At 45.6% G+C, this 22,390-nt stretch overlaps 2 protein-coding genes across 2 annotated transcripts in view; both read left to right on the top strand.

Annotated features, from left to right (window-relative positions):
• MYO5B (myosin VB) overlaps positions 1 to 4,859 on the top strand; it is a 184,632-nt gene extending 179,773 nt beyond the window's left edge. The window contains exons 39-40 of the mRNA XM_014960788.1: positions 244 to 324; positions 486 to 4,859. Coding sequence (XP_014816274.1) covers positions 244 to 324; positions 486 to 638 — 234 coding nt within the window. The 3' untranslated portion in view covers positions 639 to 4,859. The remainder of the gene's footprint in view (positions 1 to 243; positions 325 to 485) is intronic.
• A 1,211-nt stretch (positions 4,860 to 6,070) lies between these two features.
• Positions 6,071 to 22,390, top strand: part of ACAA2 (acetyl-CoA acyltransferase 2) — a 23,469-nt gene continuing 7,149 nt past the window's right edge. The window contains exons 1-7 of the mRNA XM_014960792.1: positions 6,071 to 6,114; positions 11,423 to 11,589; positions 15,210 to 15,338; positions 17,573 to 17,689; positions 19,061 to 19,208; positions 20,630 to 20,805; positions 22,075 to 22,204. Of these exons, the coding sequence (XP_014816278.1) occupies positions 6,099 to 6,114; positions 11,423 to 11,589; positions 15,210 to 15,338; positions 17,573 to 17,689; positions 19,061 to 19,208; positions 20,630 to 20,805; positions 22,075 to 22,204 (883 nt within the window). The 5' untranslated portion in view covers positions 6,071 to 6,098. The remainder of the gene's footprint in view (positions 6,115 to 11,422; positions 11,590 to 15,209; positions 15,339 to 17,572; positions 17,690 to 19,060; positions 19,209 to 20,629; positions 20,806 to 22,074; positions 22,205 to 22,390) is intronic.

Genomic DNA, 22,390 nt, shown 5'->3' on the forward strand with positions numbered 1-22,390 from the left:
CTGGTCAATTCTATTCCCAATTTACAAACTTTGCCATAAGAAGTGACTTTGAAAGGTCCATAGAGGCCTTACCATCCCTTCCAGCAGGCAAAGGAACACCAGGATGACACTTGGGCTACTCCTGCTTCTCCGTAGGGTCACGGGGAGACTTGTTAGGGCCACGTCACGACAAACTGTTAGTGCTGTTTTGTGTTCTGGAAAAATTTGGCTTCTCTTGACTGATCCTGGTTTGGTTTTCAACAGATTGTGAAGATACTCAATCTCTACACTCCTGTGAATGAGTTTGAAGAGCGCGTGACAGTAGCTTTCATACGAGACATCCAGGTAAGTGAAAGGGCTGAAGAGCAGAGGAGATAGTTAACAATTTTTGGAATATCTCTCAAATTGTCCTCATTCTCAACCCTTTGACGATGTTAAAACGCGACGAACGCAAAGAAAAGGCAACGACCCACACTAAATGTGTTTTCTTCTCCCACCCCTCACAGACACACTTGCAGGAGCGGAACGACCCTCCGCAGCTGCTCTTAGACTTCAAGCACATGTTCCCCGTGTTGTTCCCCTTCAACCCATCCTCCATAACCATGGACTCCATTCACATCCCCGCTTCTCTCAATTTGGAATTTCTCAATAAAGTCTGAAGAAAGCCTAATTAAGCCCACCCCCTCTCCTACCCAGAGACCTCCGGCGACGAAAGGCAAATCACAAAAGGCACTTAAGGAGCTCTTTAAATATGGACCAAACAGGTTGATGGAAGACCCGATGCGCAGTAATAAACGGATGTTAAAATGTACAGTAAAAAAGAGACTGATCTGTATGTGATTATTTTATTTTTTGGGGGGTAATTTGCTGAGAATAAGCATACTTGAAATGTAGATTTATTTTTTACTGCTTGATTTTATGTTGCCGTAGTTCAAAGCCCACGATCATCTCCAAAAGCCAGTGAGAAAAAAAAAAAAAGAGAACGGTGAGTGGGAGACAACTTCCTTGGATCTTCATAAGGTGTCTATGAAGAAATGACGGGGAAAAACAAAATCTGAGACACTTTTGCTGCCTTGAAGGACGTGTGGTTTGTCCAATAGGTGGGTGGTTTTGTGTGTATGAATAACGGGACGTACAATTCTGCCTCTTGTTCTTTGCTAGTGAGTTGAGAAGGTAAATTGCAGAAGGTGCCAAGCACTTATTTATCACGCCCGTTAAGGTAACGGGCTTGGATGCTGCTTGTTTCCACCCACGTGGAATTTGTCACTAATTCTGTTGCTCCTCCTCGCTACATCCAGCGCATGGAATTCAAGTAAATCAGCTGTTTGGACTTTCTTCCATTCCCCAGTTGGAATTAGTGACTTGCAAAGGTTTTGTCTTAATTAAATCATCTCGAGACAAGGGACTTGCCTCAGGCCTCCCACTTCTAGTCCAGACGAGCATCGTCCTCATCCCTCCTCTTGGCTTGCCCTGTGCTTTTAAAAGGCTCCAAACTTTCCTGCAGTGGCCATCGAGGTTCTCAAACCTCTCATGTGGCCTCTATTGGAATCTCAGAAGTAGGTAAGACAATTTAAGGCAACCCAGTTTAATCACCACGTCCCCAGTCCTACTTGTGCTCAGCCATAACCATCCATTGAACTCTATTCAGTTCAACAGCCCCCCGAAATTTTATCACTGGTGTCAATACAGGGCTTAGATTAATGAAGAATACTTTAAAAAGAATAATAATTTAAAACAAAAGGGAATGGATAAGCAATGGAATGTTTTAACACAGAAGACGGTGTGTCAATAATGTAAGCCAAGAGTGAACACAACACCCTTAAACGAACAATTGCAATCAATTCAAATTCTATTAGGATTTTTTTCTTACCTAATGAATAAATCAAAACAAACCAACCCTCTGACCTCACCAGGTAGATGCAGCCATTGATTTTTTTTCTCCCTACTTACCCAGACACGTTGAATTCTTGAGTTCCTACGGAGCCGCTCTCCTCCCTGAGCCGGGGGGACGAGGTGGGTTCCCGAGACCTGTGGCAACAGGTTCCCTTCTGCCCCAAAACAGCAAGTTTAGGACCAGGGCCTCTGCCTGCTCAGAGGATTAAAATAGAAAATTTAATAGAAAATTAAAATGGGAAGTCTCTTAAATTAAGATACTCTAAAATTAAGATGTACTAATGCCGCAGTCATATTTTCAGATGAGGAGCGTGTTTTGACCCTAAACATGGTGTATATAATCTATGTATATACAAACTGTAATAGTCCTGTATGTACTATATATGTATATTACTATCCAAAAGCACATTTTTAAAGAAAAAAAAAACAAAAATGGAATGCTATGAATTATACAGGTCTGTGCTGGTGGGTGAATCAAACGGACTATGGTTTATTAGGGCTGTTCCCAGTGAAGGACAGACTGAAGGCCATTCCTTAGGGAGAAGTTGTCTCTTCCTCTTAAGCATCACCCAGCTAATTACAGCAGAAAATGTATGGCTTGTGTAGTACCAGCACTACCTCCACACCACAGCCCCACGGCGTTTGCATCTACTGCGTGTATCCAGTAGTGCCTTCATCTCCCCTTCACCTACGATGAGGACAAGGCCACCCTTTTGCTGTCCCTGCCCAACAAGCCCACACTTTTCTGTCACTTGGTATTTTTATTTATGGTACCTACCTCTTTTTTTTCAAGGTTTGCAAATTAATAGGTTTTTTTGCCATGCTCTGTATTTAATTTTTTTTTTAAATTACATCTTAGCCCCATTTTCCACCCTACAGTAGTCACCACGGCTTAAAAAAACCAATTCAAAGCAGAATTTGGGTGGTTTTAACGTAGTGCTATTTCTTAAAATTCACCTTAAGCTGCAATTTTCCTCTCAGGCTCTTCTGGTCTCTACCTCTCTCCGATGTAAATTATTCAGAGTACAAATTCCCAACGTTTATGGTTGAGGCTAAATGACAGGTTGCTGCAGAATCCTCTTTCCACGACAATTTTTGTCGTCAATGGTAATTAGAAAATGTGGTTCATGCTCTTCTTCTAAAGGATAACGGTCTTTTCACTGGTATTTTCAGAATTGTAATTTATACCTGCAACAAAAAGACTTTCTTAAAAACTCTTGGTACCTAGAGAGAGAAATTGGGATGTCTTGATCTGTCATAATGGAGTTTAACCATCAACATCCATCTGGAAGAGGATTCCACATGAAATATCTTTAACATATATTGTTTTTTTCTGTTAGCAGTTTTAAAAATTTGGTTTTAAATGTTCATTTTCTGAAATCGTTATGCTCAAACATGCCTTTCTTTCCTCGGATGGAAACTTCTTTGTTTAAAAAGCAAATTGAGCACAAAGCACGGCGTCGAGGAAGCTGGCTCTTTTCCAGCTCTCTCTTTTATTTTTAAATATTGATTATGAAGTTGGGCATTTCCCCACTGCGTGCCTTTCGCCGTTACTAAGGTAACGGCCTTCTCAACCACCCTTTCTCTGAAACGAGCATTAAAAAGTGGGAATATTTTTATTGTTCTGTCACACAAACACACAAGAAAAAAAGTTGCTGTGGATTTATAAATCTCCTTGTAAAATCTTACTCCGAGGAAGTCTGCAAAACCAGTTTGGAGTTCCTAGGAAAATAGGACCCATCCTGATTTTTGCGTGTATAATGTATCTCAGAAAAGCACTATTGGGAATAATAATAATAAAAAATAATTAAAATTTAAAAAGAACCTCCCAAAAAACCCCTTAAATCACACAACCAACCAACACTATGAAACCAACACTTCAAAGGCGAGTTCAGGTATGGGCTGTCTGAGCTATTAAAAGCTTCCAGAACAACACACACCTTCATTTTCACTAAAAAATTGCTTTTTTTCATCTTCTTTTTTCTTTTATTGGCATTTTGTAGCTGAGGTTGCTCACCTTTTGGCTGGGAAAGCTGTTGTGTAGTTGTTGACAGTCGAATTAGACCTCAAGACTGAATTTATGCAATTTTAAGGCATAAATGTTTTTTGCTTATAATTTGTTCCACTATATCTAAAAGGACTTGTCTTATGGGTGAAACAGTAACAAAAGGTGGGCACGTTGCAGATTTTAAGCCTTACGGAGTGGTTATCTCTCCTTAAATACTGAAATCAGGCCACCACCTAAAGTCTTTGCAACATTATGACCCTCCACCTGTGTGATTTGCAAAAGATACAAGTGAAAAAGCTGCACTTGAAACGACGTTTTCTCCATTTTCAACAGTAAATGAACAAGACCCGTTCAAACTTAGTATTTCAGACCGTATTTAACTGAAAAATTAACATTTTGCTCTTGCATATAAATACAACCTCGTTAAAATGAATTGCATGACCTACCTTTTCCCTCCAACTTTATTGATTCAGATAAATATTGCAGTCATAAATTGATATACTACTTTTTTTCCTGAAATAAATTCTAGCAAGGTAGATGGTAAGTAAAACAACCCAGAGGACGTATTCCCCAGTGAGTATATAATTTATTTCAAAATGTAAATGCCAGTGGACAAAGACATACAAATTAAGTTGAAATGAGAAGAAAAACCCAGACCGAATTATTAAAAAAAAAAAAAAAAGTGCTGCTAAAGTGCAATGTTTATTTTGTTTATTTGTTTGGGGGTTTTTTGGGGGGGAATTGGGAAGTCTCATTACCTTAACAAGCAGAAGGTATAGCTGCTCTCAAAGAAGTTGAATGATATACAGGAGTGAATACTGTAGATGAAATACTACTGCTTATAAAATATTTTTCCATTTTGAACAAATCTGTAAACTACACCTTTGTTTATAGAAAACAAAAAAAAAATGCTTGTAATAGTCACTGTAATATTCAGCTGTGGATAAAGAAATTTGTGAAATAAACACTTTTGAAGAAATTGTGACTTTTGGTCGAAACTGGGAATGTAAAAATACACCTTTCAATACTTCTGTATACTGGAAACGTTTCTATTTAAAAATTACAACGTATTTTACAAACTCAAACAGTCTGAAAGCTTTCACTTAAGACTGCTGAAAGGTGCAGAAGTTATAACTTAATGCCAGAGGTGCTTAAATATTGTAAGCTAATTAGAAACAATTAGAGTGGGGAGTCTTCAAAGGCCATTGCGAATGAATGGAGAAGAGGAGATGCAGCGTCAACCCCTGTGCAAATCAATGGCAGGGAGAGAAAATATAGTAAATATATATATAATATATATATAAAAATATAGTAAAACCCTCTGCTTTTTTTAAAGACAAAGTTGCATGTGGCTGAACCTAGAGATTCATGAAGTCATGGGAATTATGTAGGGAAAGCAGTCGAAAGATATGAATCAAAAATGAGATGGTTCACAGGAAAATGTTTTATTCTTCTGGAAAATTTACACAACTCAAAATTGCATCAGTGAAGACATACAGCAACTTTAATTTGTACATGAAATAAACATTTTGGACTGATGACTGTAGTCATCCTCCCATCTCCTGCCAGCCAGTCTGAATGGTTCCACTCAAGGGATTTACATACAGAAATTGTACCCCAACATGCATTTTTAACCAGCGGAGCATTGAAGGGTGGTTTTTGTGGATCCACTCTGCACAACCATGGAGATTACAATGGACAGGGGACATGGCAAAGGCCATCTAAGTCTTCTGTCTTCTCCATCCATGTCCAGAAAGGCTGGAAAGCTGGGAAATGGGGCCAGACATGGGCTGTGAAGAAGCTCGGGGTACAAACCTCCATTAAAACACCAGGTGAGGAGTTGAGGGGGGGTGTGGCCACCCTGGGAATGAGGGGAGATGCGCTCAGAGGGTGACTTTGGCTCAGAAATAAGGGGAGCAACCCTCCCGGCCGCCAAGGCCGCCGTTGCCATGGCAACGTCGCGGGTGGGGGGGGGCGCCGCGCCGCCATCTTTTTTTTCTCCGCCGCCGATTCGCCACGGCCCGCGCCGCCCCGTCCAGGTGCGAAGCAGGTGAGTGAGGCAGGAGAAATCGGACTAATTGGAAAAGAAATAATAATACTTTTTAAATTATGAAGTTTTAAATAAGTGAAAATGTGCCGCCCGCCCCTCGCCCGCCCCTTCCGCCCCCAGCATGGCGAATGTGCGGCGGGCGAGGCGCGGGGGAGGCAGACGGCGGCCATGGCGCTCCTGAGGGGTGAGCTCCTGTCAGCCGGCGGGGGGAGAGAGAGCGGGTCCGTGGCTCCCTGAGGGGAGAAAGAGAGAGAGAGAGGGTCCATGGCTCCCTGAAGGGAGGAGAGAGCGGGTCCATGGCTCCCTGAAGGGACGAGGGAGCGGATCCATGGATCCCTGAGGGGAAGAGAGAGAGAGCGGGTCTCTGGCTCCCTGAGGGTGGAGAGAGCGAGTCCATGGCTCCCTGAGGGTGGAGAGAGCGAGTCCGTGTCTCCCTGAGGGGACAGAGAGCGGATCCATGGCTCCCTGAGGGGCAGAGAGAGAGAGCAGGACCATGGCTCCCTGAGGGGAAGAGAGAGAGAGAGCGAGCCCATGGCTCCCTGAGGGGGACAGAGAGCGGGTCCATGGCTCCCTGAGGGGGACAGAGAGTGGGTCCATGGCTCCCTGAGGGGGACAGAGAGTGGGTCCATGGCTCCCTGAGGGGGACAGAGAGTGGGTCCATGGCTCCCTGAGGGGGACAGAGAGTGGGTCCATGGCTCCCTGAGGGGGACAGAGAGTGGGTCCATGGCTCCCTGAGGGGGACAGAGAGTGGGTCCATGGCTCCCTGAGGGGGACAGAGAGTGGGTCCATGGCTCCCTGAGGGGGACAGAGAGCGGGTCCATGGCTCCCTGAGGGGGACAGAGAGTGGGTCCATGGCTCCCTGAGGGGGACAGAGAGTGGGTCCATGGCTCCCTGAGGGGGACAGAGAGTGGGTCCATGGCTTCCTGAGGGGGACAGAGAGCGGGTCCATGGCTCTCTGAGGGGGAGAGAGAGCGGGTCCATGGCTCTGTGAGGGGGAGAGAGAGGGTCTATGTCTCCCTGAGGGGAGGAGAGAGAGAGCGGGTCCGTGGCTCTCTGAGGGGGACAGAGAGCGGGTCTGTGGCTCCCTGAGGGGGACAGAGAGCGGGTCTGTGGCTCCCTGAGGGGGACAGAGAGCGGGTCTGTGGCTCCCTGAGGGGGACAGAGACCAGGTCCATGGTTCCCTGAGGAGAGGAGAGAGAGAGCGGGTCCGTGGCTCCCTGAGGGGACAGAGTGGGTCTATGGCTCCCTGAGGGGAGGAGAGAGAGAGAGCGGGTCCATGGCTCCCTGAGAGGGAGCGGGGCCCGGGCTGGCTCCCTGAGGTTGGGCCGGGGCTGAGGCGAAGGCCCCATCGGCGCGGGGCCCGGGCTGGCTCGCTGAGGTCGGGCCGGGGCTGAGGCGAAGGCCCCATCGGCCTTGCCCGGGGTGGGCCAGGCCGGGACAGGTCCGGCTGTAGGGACCCATCCTGATGTCCTTCAGAAAATCCACCATGGAGCTTCTGAAGCCGTTCCTGTCCCTCTCGGGATGGGGATCTGCCTCCCTGCCGGCCTGTCCGTGCCCTGTGCGATAGACGGGTTGGGGGAAGAGGGTGGGGAAGGGGATGCACTGTTGGTCTGTACGGAGCACTGTTTGAATTTATATTGAATATACTGTGGTTGACTTCCTGTAGTGCTTAAAGCAGCCACGGTACAAGCAAACCTATAGCCAAGAGTGCATATATGTATATATATGTGTCCAATAACTAGCCAGGTCTATGTACAATGACTAGAAGTGACACTTGAGGTGACACTCAGTGACTGAAAGTTTCTTTTTCAGATCATTGCCTGTACTTGTTTGCTGTTCGTTCTTGTGTGCCTGTTTCAGGATCTCCTCTCCTCTCTCACCACCATGTTATTGCTCCTTAATTGTTTTTTGAGGTTAATGGGATCTGGTGAAGAAATGTTTTCATACCAAGCGCGTTTGAGAAAGGCTGGAGGGTTAGAGAATGTTTCAGACCATTAAAAAAAAAGACAGTTTTAAAGATGTCTTGAATTGAGTGTTTGATTGACCAGAGTGACCTTAGCTTTCTAGCCCCAAAAGCTTCCAGATCCATATGTGTTCATTAGTGTTCTGCTCTCACCCAATGTTTATCACCTTGGAAAATTGTGGAGACTCTGGATCTTACCATGCTAATATAGGATGGTACTAATTAATGGGCACTTAGGGAGAGCTGTCAAAGGCTGTAGGGTCCTTCTTCACTCAGGACTCGAGCTGTTCCTTGTTGCCCCTCCTGAAGGTTTGTGGAGGGACCAGCCTTTGTAGAAGTCTCTCCAATCAAGCAAAATTAGGCAGGCTTTGGAGTAACATACCCTGAGGGGAACAGCTCTGTGGTCAGTTTAATTCAGCGTAACTCAAACATGGGTTGTGATGCTGCTGCTTCTTCCCTTGCTGGTTCAATCCAGCCTTCGAATGAGTGGTTTATTGAGCAGGCAGAGGGTGAACTCAGGCGCGAAACTGCTCCAAATGAAAATTAACCCTTCATTTTCCACCAACCCTGGGTTTGTCTTCAGCTCCTGCAGTTAGTTTTAGCGTGATCTGCTCTGGTTTACGCAGCGACAGCAACCTCAGCGAAAGAGACACGTTGTTATTATTGTGAAAGAAACGTTTTAAGGGCAAAGTTCCATCCTCCCCTGGGGCTGTTTGTTTGTAAGGTAACAGGGTGTATGTGAATTAGCAAATAATCACCTGAATAAGCAACAACCTGGCCCAAAGGGAGGGGAACAAGTTCTTTGAGCTGCTCCACAGCAAAACCTTGTCGTGGGCTGTTGCTGGCACGATTTTGGAGGAGGCAGAGGGACAGGAATAGGTGGGCAAGTGGTGGCAAGACGAGTGTCCAGGCCTGCTTTGCTGCAGGGAAGATAAGCTTAGGAACATGAGCTAATCCTCAAAAGTGTTGTTAACACTTTAAATGAAGGCTCAAACTTAACATTCAATAAAATGTTGTTAGTACAATGCATTTTGGGTAGTTAAATGGAAACTACTGGTCTAAATTTAAACCCGTCACCTGAATACTTAAGAGTCCAGGGACTAATTCTGCAGTGACTTTATTGAACACACCTGTTTTTCATAAACATAAATCAGTTAAAGCATCCTCACCTGTGTTTAAAAAAAACCTTGTAGGGCTTCACAGCTTGTGGTTGTGAGTCGTTTTCAGCTTTTTTTGAAAAAATATGTACAAAGTTAGAAGTTTTCGGTCAATGGATTAAAAATTATTTCGGATTAAATTGAATTACTGGCTGTTTGAGATCCCAACCTCGTGTTCGAGTCCTTGTCAGCGGAGCAGGCTTGACCTTCACTGGCATGCTGTGGGAAAGGGGAGGTGAGCTCTGGTCTTTAACTGGGGGAAAGGTCACAGCCTGCTTCCCACTCGTTTCTGCCTGCAGAAGCAGAGAGCTGCTGTGCCCAGCACAGGTTTGGTTCAGGGGCAGCTTCTCCTGAGCTGAAATTCATATAGATTTATACATTTATACAAACGATGCCTTTTGAAAACTGGATTTTCTTCTCAGAAACTTGGAAGACTGATGCTAATCCAGTTTACATGATCTATATCAATCTGGAAGTAGCACAAAGTTTCTGAGTAGGTATTTTGCCCTCTTAAGTTAAAGGAATCAAAGTTAAAATGCACAGAAAACAGGTTTTTAGTTTGCTTGCTTTTTTATTATTTTTCTTTGTGAAAACTTTCAGAGTATAAACCAAAAATCTGCTGTTTTTTTCTAGGTTGAGGGAATGGCCTCTTTGTTTCTTAACAGTTCCTCATCTGCTTATTTCACATATGTCCACTATGGATTTATATGGGTGTTACTTTTATGCTTTTAGTGGTGTGGTGTGGCAACCTCTTCTCTGCCCAGTATCCAAACTACCTGTTTTTTTTCCACCTCTTTGTGGAAAAGACTTATTTCTGGAATCTTCCTAGCTTTTTTTCTACCCATTAATTCTGTGTATCTTCCCAATCCAAAGTATTGCTATATCTTTAGTTATCTTGGGCTGCGTGGCTTCACATGTCTGTGCCATTGGCCAAGAAGGCCAATGGCATCCTGGGGGACATCAGGAAGAGTGAGACCAGCAGGTGGAGGAAGGTCATCTTCCCCCTCTGCTCTGCCCCGGGGAGTCAGGTTTGGTTCAGGGGCAGCTTCTCCCGAGCTTGAAATTCATATAGATTCCTTCTGGCCGATGCATTTGTACAAAGGATGCCTGTTGAAAACGGGATTTTCTTCTCAGAAATGATCTAGATCAATCTGGAAATACTGTGAAGTTTCTGAGTAGGTATTTTGTCCTCTTAAGTTAAAGGAATCAAAATTAAAATGCACAGAAAACAGGTTTTTGGTTTGCTTGCTTTTTTATTATTTTTCTTTGTGAAAACTTTCAGAGTATAAACCAAAAATCTGCTGTTTTTTTCTAGGTTGAGGGAATGGCCTCTTTGTTTCTTAACAGTTCCTCATCTGCTTATTTCACATATGTCCACTATGGATTTATATGGGTGTTACTTTTATGCTTTTAGTGGTGTGGTGTGGCAACCTCTTCTCTGCCCAGTATCCAAACTACCTGTTTTTTTTCCACCTCTTTGTGGAAAAGACTTATTTCTGGAATCTTCCTAGCTTTTTTTCTACCCATTAATTCTGTGTATCTTCCCAATCCAAAGTATTGCTATATCTTTAGTTATCTTGGGCTGCGTGGCTTCACATGTCTGTGCCATTGGCCAAGAAGGCCAATGGCATCCTGGGGGACATCAGGAAGAGTGAGACCAGCAGGTGGAGGAAGGTCATCTTCCCCCTCTGCTCTGCCCCGGGGAGGCCCCATCTGGAGCACTGGGTCCAGTTGTGGGCTCCCCAGTTCCAGAAGGAGAGGGAACTGCTGGAGAGGGGACAGCAGAGGGCTACAAAGATGCTGAGGGGCCTGGAGCATCTCTCTGATGAGGAAAGGCTGAGGGACTTCTTGGGTCTTTTGAGTCTGGAGAAGAGAAGACTGAGGGGGGATCTGATCAAGGCCTATAAATCCTTCAAGGGTGGGTGTCAGGAGGATGGGGCTGGTCTTTTTTCAGTGGTGCCCAGGGACAGGACAAGAGGGAATGGGCACAAACTTGACCATAAGAAGTTCCACCTCAACATGAGGAGGAACTTCTTTCCTGTGAGGGTGGCAGAGCCCTGGCAGAGGCTGCCAAGAGAGGTGGTGGAGTCTCCTTCTCTGGAGACATCCAACCCTGCTTGGCCACGTTCCTGTGGGGCCTGCTCTAGGTGGCCCTGCTTTGGCAGGGATTATTGTGCAACCTGTTTTGGGTGGCCCTGCTTTGGCAGGGATTTGGACTAGATGATCTCCAGAGGTCCCTTCCAACCCCAAATCATTCTGAGATTCTGTGATATTTTTTGTAAATTTAGGATATGGTCCAGTTGAGGCTGTCCTTGGTGATTTTTCTTTTTGTTAGGCTCTGCAGATCTGGATAACTCTTGCTTCTGTTGCAGGTGTGTTCATTGTTGCGGCGAAGAGGACTCCTTTTGGGACCTACGGAGGTTTGCTGAAGGACTTCACGGCCACCGATCTGGCAGAACATGCTGCTCGAGCTGCTCTGGCTGCTGGCAAGGTCTCTCCAGAGATGATTGACAGCGTCGTTGTCGGCAGTGTCATGCAGGTCAGTAGCATGGAAAATTAGCTGGTGGGTGATTATTTCCATCCTCTCCTTCGGTGTGGTCCTATAGATAGTTACTTCTGCTCTGCAGCCAAGAATAAACCAAAGGGGTGGAGATGGAACGAGTAAGTAGCTTTAATGGTGTAGTGTTTCCTCTTCATGTTTAAGGGACGTACCCTCCATGATTTGTGATATTATTGGGAGCAAGACTGAGGTTTCTATTTTTAGTACCAAAAGTGGCTTCAACTAGGACAAGCTCATCTAAAAAATGTGGATTCATGAAAAATGTGGATTCCTGGTACATTTTTCCTATTTTCATAGAATCATAGAATGGTTTGGGGGGGAAGGGACCTTAAAGGCCATCCATTCCCACCCCCTGCCCTGGGCAGGGACACCTCCCACCAGACCAGGTTGCTCCAAGCCCCCTCCAACCTGCCCTTGAACCCCTCCAGGGATGGGGCAGCCACAGCTTCTCTGGGCAACCTGGGCCAGGCTCTCACCACCCTCCCAGCAAAGAAGTTCTTCCCCACATCTCATCTCCATCTCCCCTCTTTCAGTGTCAAACCCTTCCCCCTCGTCCTACGGCTCCCCTCCCTGATCCAGAGTCCCTCCCCAGCTTTCCTGGAGCCCCTTGAGGGACTGGAACAGGCTCTAAGGTCTCCCCGGAGTATTCTCTTCTCCAGGCTGAACCCCCCTAACTCTCCCAGCAGAGGGGCTCCACCCATGGATCATCTCCGTGGCCTCCTCTGGCCCCTCTCCAACAGGTCCATGACCTCCCTGTGTTGGTTATCGTAAAATCACAGAATGGTTTGGGTTGGAAGGGACCTTAAAGACCATCCAGTTCCACCCCGTGCCCTGGGCAGGGACACCTCCCACCAGCCCAGGTTGCTCCAAGCCCCCTCCAACCTGCCCTTGAACCCCTCCAGGGATGGGGCACCCACAGCTTCTCGGGACAACCTGGGCCAGGCTCTCACCACCCTCACACCAAAGAAGTTCTTCTTAAAGGCTTGAGCTTTGTAGCTTGATGACCAGTGAGTTTTCACTGGATTGAATAAACCCCTTTCTTTCTGGAGACTGTAACTGATGTGAGTCCTTAGAGTTTTTTATGGAATTTTTGGGGTCAATCTGGGTTTACTTTGATTTTGAGGGATGCAGAGATACTTGGACAACCATATGTTTTCCAAAGACCTTGTGATGTAGATGCTTTTGCATGCAGAAGAAACAAAACCCTGACAACTTTTGTGGGAAGTGAGCAGACACGCAGCATTCCTTAAGGATTTTCAGCCAAAAGAATCACTTTTAATTCTCCTATCTCCTACAGCTGCCATCTCAGCTTCTTGGATTCAGCTTTTGTAGGTTTTGTAAGAAGTCTTTGTGGCCTAGAGCAAAAATATTGCAGCATCCGAATCTCTTGTAATGTTTTCACATAAAAAAAAGTAACGTTTTCCTAATGAAAAAAAAAGCCTTTTTATGTTGAAATATTTCTTTTCCTTTGCATCATACTTCCCCATCCTGACAGATTTTCTTTTTTTAGTCCTGGATTCCTTTCAAGTGTTTTATGGTGGAGTTTAAATGAACGTACGACCATTTTAAACTCCCCTAAAGCTCTTGTAATGTTTTCACATAAAAAAGTAACACTCTCCTAATGAAAAAAAAAAGCCTTTTTTATGTTGAAATATTTCTTTTCCTTTGCATCATACTTCCCCATCCTGACGAATCTCTTGTAATGTTTTCACATAAAAAAAAGTAACGTTTTCCTAATGAAAAAAAAAGCCTTTTTATGTTGAAATATTTCTTTTCCTTTGCATCATACTTCCCCATCCTGACAGATTTTCTTTTTTTAGTCCTGGATTCCTTTCAAGTGTTTTATGGTGGAGTTTAAATGAACGTACGACCATTTTAAACTCCCCTTTTTCAGCAGAAGTGTCTTGAATAAATTATTTTTATTTTTTTTTTTCTGAATTTGCATTGGCAAGAAGACAGAACTTTGTCTTTATAATATGTATTAGCTCAGGGCATGATCCCCAACAGCATGAGTGTTCTCTCTGTTTAGAAAAGATGTTTAAAATGCATATTAAGAGATTGGTCCTTTTTGATCATAAAGGATGGTGACTTTTTGAAGTGAATCTTGAATTTTGAAGTGATGTCTGACTAACCTGATAGCCTTCTACGATGGCATGACTGGTTGGACAGATGAAGGGAAGGTGGTGGATGTTGTCTACCAAGATGTTGTCTTCAGCAAGGCTTTTGAGACCGTCTCCCACAGCATCCTCATAGGTGAGGTTAGGAAGTGTGGGTTAGGTGAATGGACAATGGGGTGGATTGAAAACTGGCTGAAAGACAGCTCAGAAGGTCATGATTAGTAGAACAGAATCCAGTTGGAGGTCCCTAACAAGTGGTATCCCCCAGGGGTCCATACTTGGTCCAGTCCTCTTCATTATATTCATCAATGACGTGGATGAAAGGATGCAATGTACCCTCAGCAAGTTACAAAACTGGGAGGGGTGGTTTTCACATCAGAAGGCTGTGCCACCATCCAGTGAGACCTGGACAGGCTGGAGAGTTGGACAGAGAGGAACCTGATGACAATGTACCCTCAGCAAGTTACAAAACTGGGAGGGGTGGTTTTCACATCAGAAGGCTGTGCCACCATCCAGCAAGACCCGGGCAGGCTGGAGAGTTGGACAGAGAGGAACCTGATGAACTTCAACAAGGGCAAGCGTAGGGTGATGCACCTGGGGAGGAATAACCCCCTGCACCAGGACAGGGTGGGGGTGACCTGCTGGAGAGCAGCTCTGAGGAGAAACACCTGGGAGTCCTGGTGGACAACAGGGTGCCCATGAGCCAGCAATGGGCCCTGGTGGCCCAGAAGGCCAATGGCATCCTGGGGGGCACGAGGAAGAGTGGGACCAGCAGGTGGAGGGAGGTCATCCTGCCCCTCTGCTCTGCCCTGGGGAGGCCCCATCTGGAGCACTGAGTCCAGTTGTGGGCTCCCCGGTTCCAGAAGGCGAGGGAACTGCTGGAGAGGGGACAGCAGAGCGCTACAAAGATGAGGAGGGGCCTGGAGCATCTCTCTGGTGAGGAAAGGCTGAGGGACTTGGGTCTTTTGAGTCTGGAGAAGAGCAGACTGAGGGGGGATGTGATCAAGGCCTATAAATACTTGAAGGGCGGATGTCAGGAGGATGGGGCCAGGCTTTTTTGAGTGGTGCCCAGGGACAGGACAAGAGGAAATGGGCACAAACTTGACCATCAGAAGTTCCATCTCAACATGAGGAGGAACTTCTTTCGCGTGAGGGTGGCAGAGCCCTGGCAGAGGCTGCCCAGAGAGGTGGTGGAGTCTCCTTCTCTGGAGACATTCCAACCCCACCTGGACACGTTCCTGTGGGACCTGCTGTGGGTGGCCCTGCTTTGGACTAGATGTTCTCCAAAGGTTCCTTCCAACCACCTATCATTCTGTGCTTCTGTCAACCAAAGTGTTTCTTAAGACTAGCAGGATTTCTGTTGAACCATACTTGATACATCTTCATAAAGGATACGATTAAACCTTTCTGAGCTTTCATCAAGACTTCTACTTTCTGAAGAAGTTAGAGTGTAACAAGACCTCCTCTTTCTTCTCCCCGCAGAGCGCCGCAGATGCCATTTACATCGCCAGACACGTTGGTTTACGCGTGGGAGTTCCTGTCCCAGTTCCAGCCCTCACTGTCAACAGACTTTGTGGCTCTGGTTTCCAGTCCATTGCCAGTGGATGTCAGGTACAAAGTTCTGGGTTTTTTTTCTGGAGTAGTTGTGACCTTTATCAGACTGTTAAGAGACATGTTGTAGAAACGTGAACTTTGTGTTTGGGATGAGTCTTATCATGGATTTTTAGTTACTACTGGTGGAGACTTTTTATTGCCCTGCGTGGTTTTGTGCAAGATTTCAGCCTCCACAGTGCCATAAATTGTGGTTGGTTTCAAAAATCATCATTGTAGCTATTTTTGAGTTTAATATAAGGAATGCAACAAGTGAAATAGAGCTCAGTTGTGTAATGGTGGCATCCTTTGACCTTGTTTATATGAAAGCCCCTCCGCATCCTGGGCTGCATCAATAGAAGCGTGGCCAGAAGGTCACAGGAGGTGACAGAGCTCAGTTGTGAAATGGTGGCATCCTTTGACCTTGTTTGTATGAAAGCTTCCCCCCAGCATCCTGGGCTGCATCAATAGAAACGTGGCCAGAAGGTCACGGGAGGTGATTCTACCCCTCTGTTCTGCTCTCGTGAGATCCCACCTGGAGAACTGTGTCCAGCCCTGGAGTCCTCAACGCAAGAAGGACCTTGGACCTGTTGGAATGGGTCCAGAGGAGGCCATGAGGATGCTCAGAAGGCTGGAGCACCTTTGCTGTGAGGACAGGCTGAGAGAGTTGAGGGGGTTCAGCCTGGAGAAGAGAAAGATATGGGGAGACCTATAGCAGCCTTCCAGGATCTGAAAGCTGGGGAGGGACTCTGGATCAGGGAGAGGAGCCATAGGAGGAGGGGGAAGGGTTTGACACTGAAAGAGGGGAGATGGAGATGAGATGTGGGGAAGAACTTCTTTGGTGTGAGGGTGGTGAGAGCCTGGCCCAGGTTGGCCAGAGAAGCTGTGGCTGCCCCATCCCTGGAGGGGTTCAAGGCCATGTTGGATGGGAGTGGAGCAACCTGGTGTGGTGGGAGGTGTCCCTGCCCAGGGCAGGGGGTTGGAACTGGATGATCTTTAAGGTCCCTTCCACCCCAAACCATTCTGTGATTCTATAAACTGGGATTACTGGGTGTCAGAACCACAACAGGAGACTTTAATCTTCTGATCAATGTTGATATTCTCATCTAGAGAGCAACCTGTGCTTTTTAGATGTTTTTTTTAATTCAAAGATCCAAACCCTCTCATGGGTTAGCTAATTTATAGTGTCACTTCTTCTAAAACAGAAGAAAATCAACTTCTTATGAGTAATTTCCAAAACCACTAAGATGGTTTTGATTTTTATTTCATTCAAGGTTGGGTTTTATTTCATTTGCTCATAGAGATCAGTCATCTCCGACTAGCGCTGGTCTAGACTTTTCAAAATAAAAGGGTATTTTATCAATATAAGGATTTTTTTTTTAATTTAAAAAAGTTGCCATCGGCTGGAGAACTGTTTTAGATCTGATCTTCTAAAGGAAAACTTTTGGAAGCCAATGTAGATAAAATCTGTTGGGGAATATTGAAATATGGTTGGGAGGTCTCTTCCAAAGCCGGCGTTTCATCGATGGACCTAATGTTTCTGTATTTCTCCTGCAAAAACCAAAGCTGCAGCTTCTATTCCGAGCTGCTTAAATGTGCACAAGAGTTTTTGGTAATGATAGGAAGCATCTCAGCACGTATTACTCCAAATCAGTCATGCTAATTATTAACTAGTCATCTTAAATGAACATCAAGATCATTTCATCTGCTCCCATTCCGGGACACGAATAACTGTCCGACTGGGCCAATCGTTTTAAGGAAGCAGAATTTTCGAGTGGTCTGATGATGCATTTAGTAATTAGGTCTTTGAATTAGTGCATTTTGGGGGTTTCTTTTGGCAGCTTACCTGACTAATGTTTTCTAAAATGATTTTTTTTCCATTTTTATTCTTCGAACCACAAGGCTTTGAGGTTTAATTTGCGTTCCTTTTGAGAATATTGGGAGCTCAGAAAATAAAGCCCTAAACCTAACCACTAATGGCTTTGTTCATCAGTCCTGTCATACGTGTGCACCCATTTTCTCCTTTCCCTCATTAACATAATCATTCCTGGCTGAAAGGAGGAAGAAGGAACGTGTAACGAAAGAGGCAGACCCCAATTTTAATAAAAAGGGTAAACCCTTTAATAGTATTAAAAATAATACACAGGGCTAAGCATGAATACGTTCTCCATGTGTGGCTTTGTAGGTGATGAGGGCTTTTTCTAACAAAAACAGCAAACTAAATTTTTGATCTGTTTTGGTTTTCTTTTACACAGGAAATTTGCCTTAATGAGTCAGAAATCGTTCTGTGCGGTGGAGCTGAAAACATGAGCCAGGCTCCTTACGCAGTTCGAAACATTCGCTTTGGAACCAGATTAGGAGCAGAACTCAAGGTCTAGTACTCTGGTTTTTCACTTTTTTTTTTAATTTCCTCTGTATAAAGTCATGTTTACGGAGTAACGTAGAGTATTTGATCCTTTCAAATGGAATTATTGGAGATCAGATCCCCATTTAGTTGTTCAGAGCATTTGTTCATCATCAAAACAGGAGGTTCTGTTGTGTAGCTTTTCCAAAACTGTTAAGTTAAATCTATTTAGTTATTTTTACATTTTCTTCTCAAGATAAATCCTTAGTGAATCCTGTGGGGAAATTTGCGGCGGGACCCACTTCTACCCTGATAATTACTCTTTACTCAGCGGGTCGTAACCGACATCAAAATGCTAAATTGGGATATTTCAGTGTTTCAGCCCTTTTCTATGCTGTTTTTCCATTATGGTGATGGTTAATATGAAGGATGCTTGACTCTCCTCTGTGAATGGCTCAAAGTCCAGATGGAGACCAGTCACAAGTGGTGTTCCTCAAGGGTCCGTGCTGGGGCCGGTGCTGTTTAACATTTTTATCAATGATAAAGACAGGGATATTAAAGGCACCATCAGCAAGTTTGCGGACGATACCAAGCTGTGTGGTGGTGTCGATACACCAGAGGGACGGGATGTCATCCTGGACAGGCTGGAGAGGTGGGCCCAGGTGAACCTCATGAGGTTCAACAAGAGCAAATGCAAGGTTCTGCACCTGGGCCGGAACAATCCTCACCATCAGTACAGACTGGGGGGTGAGGGATTAGAAAGCAGCCCTGAGGAAAGGGACTTGGGGGTGCTGGTGGAGGAGAAGCTGGACATGAGCAGGCAGTGGGCAGCTGCAGCCCAGAAGGCCAATCCCATCCTGGGCTGCATCAAAAGATGCGTTGCCAGCAGGTCCAGAGAGGGGATTCTGCCACTTTACTCTGCTCTGGTGAGACCTCACCTGGAGTATTGTGTGCAGGTCTGGAGCCCTCAATAGAAGAAGGACATGGAGCTGATGGAGAGGGTCCAGAGGAGGGCCACAAGGATGATCAGGGGGATGGAGCCCCTCTTGTGACAAAAGCTCAGTTCCTACAGAGAACACCTTCCCCAGGTTGCTGATGACCATGAGTCTCCATAGGCATCGCCGAGTTCTTATCGTTTAGATAATTGAATTATACAGCTGGTGAAGGAGTGATTTATCTTGCAGAACTTTAGTGGTGACACAATGTAGGTTAATTAAAATAACACAACAAGAACTTGCACTGTGTTTGTTCTAATTTAAATCAAATCCCTTTAAGTAACCCGAGTTAATTTTACGGAGACGTTAGTTTCTAAGAGGCTGCTGGACAATTAGAAAGTGTCAATAATAAATGTTAATATTACTGGGCTTTATAATTTTCTTTTTTATAACGTTCCATGCAGTTGGAAGACACGTTGTGGGCGGCTCTGACGGACACGCACGTTAAAATCCCGATGGCCATCACAGCTGAAAATCTGGCTGCCAAACACAACATCACGCGGGAGGACTGCGACCGATACGCCTTCAAAACGCAACAGAGATGCAAAGCTGGTGAGTAAATTTAGGAATGGAAGTATTTTTATGACACTAGTTTCAAATCTGGTGGGTTTCTTGAAGTTTTGTGTAGCTCAGGGATCTTTTTCAAGTCATATGCTGTCCTACAACCCTTGAGCAGATGGAATCTGAAGAAGGGATCGTTGTTGAAACTCTTCTTTGGGTGGTTTACATGGCCATCACCATAATTCAGAGATATTGGGTTTCTTTTACATTCTGATGATGGTGGTTTTTAACAGCTGCTACTCTTGGAGGAAGATTTTGTACTTTTTTCAATGGGTGTAGCAGTGCTTTCTCAATTATGTGTTACCTTTCCTGCTGACCGTGTTAATTAACTCCTGCCATTCCTGGAGCCTTTGCTAGAAACAGTGCCCCTGAAGAGGCTTTTGCTCCTTTCTTGTTTTCTAGGATTTTGCCTGGCTGTTTTAATTTCTGCTTGTTATGACCAGTTCATCTTATTCCACGCTAAAGGGAGAGTCCTGTGGCTAATCAGGAAAGAAGAAGATTTTGTAGGATTTATTGAGAAAGTTCAGAGGTAGCTAAGAAACCATCAGATATGGCAATTTTAGATAAAAACATCAGATATGGCAATTTTAGATAAGAACATCAGATATGGCCCAGGGACAGGACAAGAGGGAACGGGCAGAACATATGAAGTTCCATCTGAACATGAGGAGGAACTTCTTTCCTGTGAGGGTGGCAGAGCCCTGGCAGAGGCTGCCCAGAGAGGTGGTGGAGTCTCCTTCTCTGGAGACATCCAAACCCCACCTGGACACATTCCTGTGGGACCTGCTCTGGGTGGCCCTGCTTTGGCAGGGGGTTGGACTAGATGATCTCCAGAGGTCCCTTCCAACCCCATGTGACTCTTATTATGTGCTTGCAGACACAAAAGGTAGCATTTAATTGCCCAAATTTGGCATCTAACGACACCTTAGGTGATGTGGCCAGATGCTTGGATACCTACGATGTCTTGATATTGTCTGAATCCCATTCTAAGATCCTGACTTGACTGTGGGATCCTGTGGAGGAGCAGCTTGGACAGGATTTTAATTGATATACAATAAATTACGGTGATTATCAGCAGAGAAAATGGGGCTTAGAATTTTTTCCACCTTCCTCTCTGAGCGAGATTTGCAGCTTCTTGGCCCTCTGATAAGTGACAGAGCTATAGAATAAAGCAAAACCACAGGAATGTATTTGTAGAGTTTGTGCCCAGTTTCTAAAATAACAAACAAACAATAAAACACCAACCAGCCCTGTTTAAGCAAAATAAAGCATAAACAGTACTGTCCCTGAACTCTTGGTGAAAATAGAGCAAAAGTTGTGTGCACATAAAAATGGGATTATTGGTCACGCTGCGCAATCGTCTCCGTGTTTTTATCGGAGTCCCTTTTATTTTCATTTTTTTGGGGTTGCAGCTCAGGACGCTGGTTACTTCAACGCTGAGATGGCACCCATCGAAGTGAAAACGAAAAAGGGGAAAGAAAATATGCAAAAGGACGAGCACCCAAAACCCCAAACCACCCTGGAACAGCTGGCAAAGCTCCCGTCGATCTTTAAAAAGGATGGAACGGTGACGGCTGGGAATGCTTCAGTGAGTACGTCAAAGCCTTGGGCTGGGACAGTGTCACCTCTGAGCTTCTCCAAATTTATTGTCGTTGTATTTATGTCTCACTGAGCCACCTTTGGCTGTCACCGGTGTCTCCTGATGAAAGGGGTTTCTAATTCTGCAGTTGAACGCCCCTGGTTGGCTCTTCCAGCTCCAAGACAACAGGGGATCCTTCAGGCTGCTCCCGTGTCCTAAAATTTGCTTCTGTGGATTGTCACTATTATTTTCATAGAATCATACAATGGTTTGGGTTGGAAGGGACCTCAAAGATCATCGAGTTCCAACCCCCCTGCCATGGGCAGGGACACCTCCCACCAGACTAGGTTGCTCCAGGGATGGGAGGGGTTGGAAGAAAAAAGATTCAGATTAGATATCAGAAAGAAATTTTTTACTATGAGGGTGGTGAGAGCCTGGCCCAGGTTGCCCAGGGAAATTGTGGATGCCCCATCCCTGGAAGTGTTCAAGGCCAGGCTGGATGTGGCCTTGAGCAACCTGCTCTGGTGGGAGGTGTCCCTGCCCATGGCAGGGGGGTTGGAACTAGATGATCTTTGAGGTCCCTTCCAACCCTAACCATTCTATGATTCTATGGGGCAACCACAGCTTCTCTGGGCAACCTGGGCCAGGCTCTCACCACCCTCCCACCAAAGAAGTTCTTCCCCACATCTCATCTCCATCTCCCCTCTTTCAGTGTCAAACCCTTCCCCCTCCTCCTATGGCTCCCCTCCCTGATCCAGAGTCCCTCCCCAGCTTTCCTGGAGCCCCTTGAGGGACTGGAAGGGGCTCTAAGGTCTCCCTGGAGCCTTCTCTTCTCCAGACTGAACAATCCCAGCTCCCTCAGCCTGTCTTCATAGGAGAGGTGCTCCATCCCCCTGATCTTCTTCGTGGCCCTCTGCTGCACCTGTTCCAGCCGGTCCATGTCCTTTCTGTGTTGAGGACTCCAAAGCTGGACACAGTATTCCAGGTGGGGTCTCAGGAGTGCAGAGTAGAGGGGCAGAATCACCTCCTGAGACCTGCTGGCCACACTTCTTCTGATGCAGCCCATTTTACTGAGGCATTGACACTTCCTCCTCAGCCTTGAGTTATGCACCGCAGCGGATCTTTAGAATTAACCATTCTCCTTTCAATAATTAATTTGAATAAACACTAACCCAGTTGCCTGTTAAAAGTTAACAGTAGGGTCTTGGATTTGAGCTATTTTTGAGGGGCATATTTATTATTTTCTCCACTAAAAATGCTTTTCTCTCTTATTGCAAGGGGGTGTGCGACGGAGCTGGCGCGATCATCATCGCCAGTGAATCAGCACTTAAAAAACACAATCTTACTCCTCTGGCAAGAATAGTGGCCTATCACTCCTCTGGCTGTGACCCTTCCATCATGGGCATCGGTAAGTTGCCGATAAAGCGGGTTATTTTCATAGAATCGTAGAATCATAGAATCATTCAGGTTGGAAGAGACCCTTGGGATCATCGAGTCCAACCATCTCCCCTACTCTACAAAGTCCTCCCCTACACCATGTCCCTCAGTACCCCATCTAAACGTCCCTTAAACACATCCAGGGATGGTGACTCCA

Source organism: Calidris pugnax, unplaced genomic scaffold (genome assembly GCF_001431845.1).
Source record: "Calidris pugnax isolate Ruff unplaced genomic scaffold, ASM143184v1 scaffold150, whole genome shotgun sequence".
Lineage (NCBI taxonomy): Eukaryota > Metazoa > Chordata > Aves > Charadriiformes > Scolopacidae > Calidris > Calidris pugnax.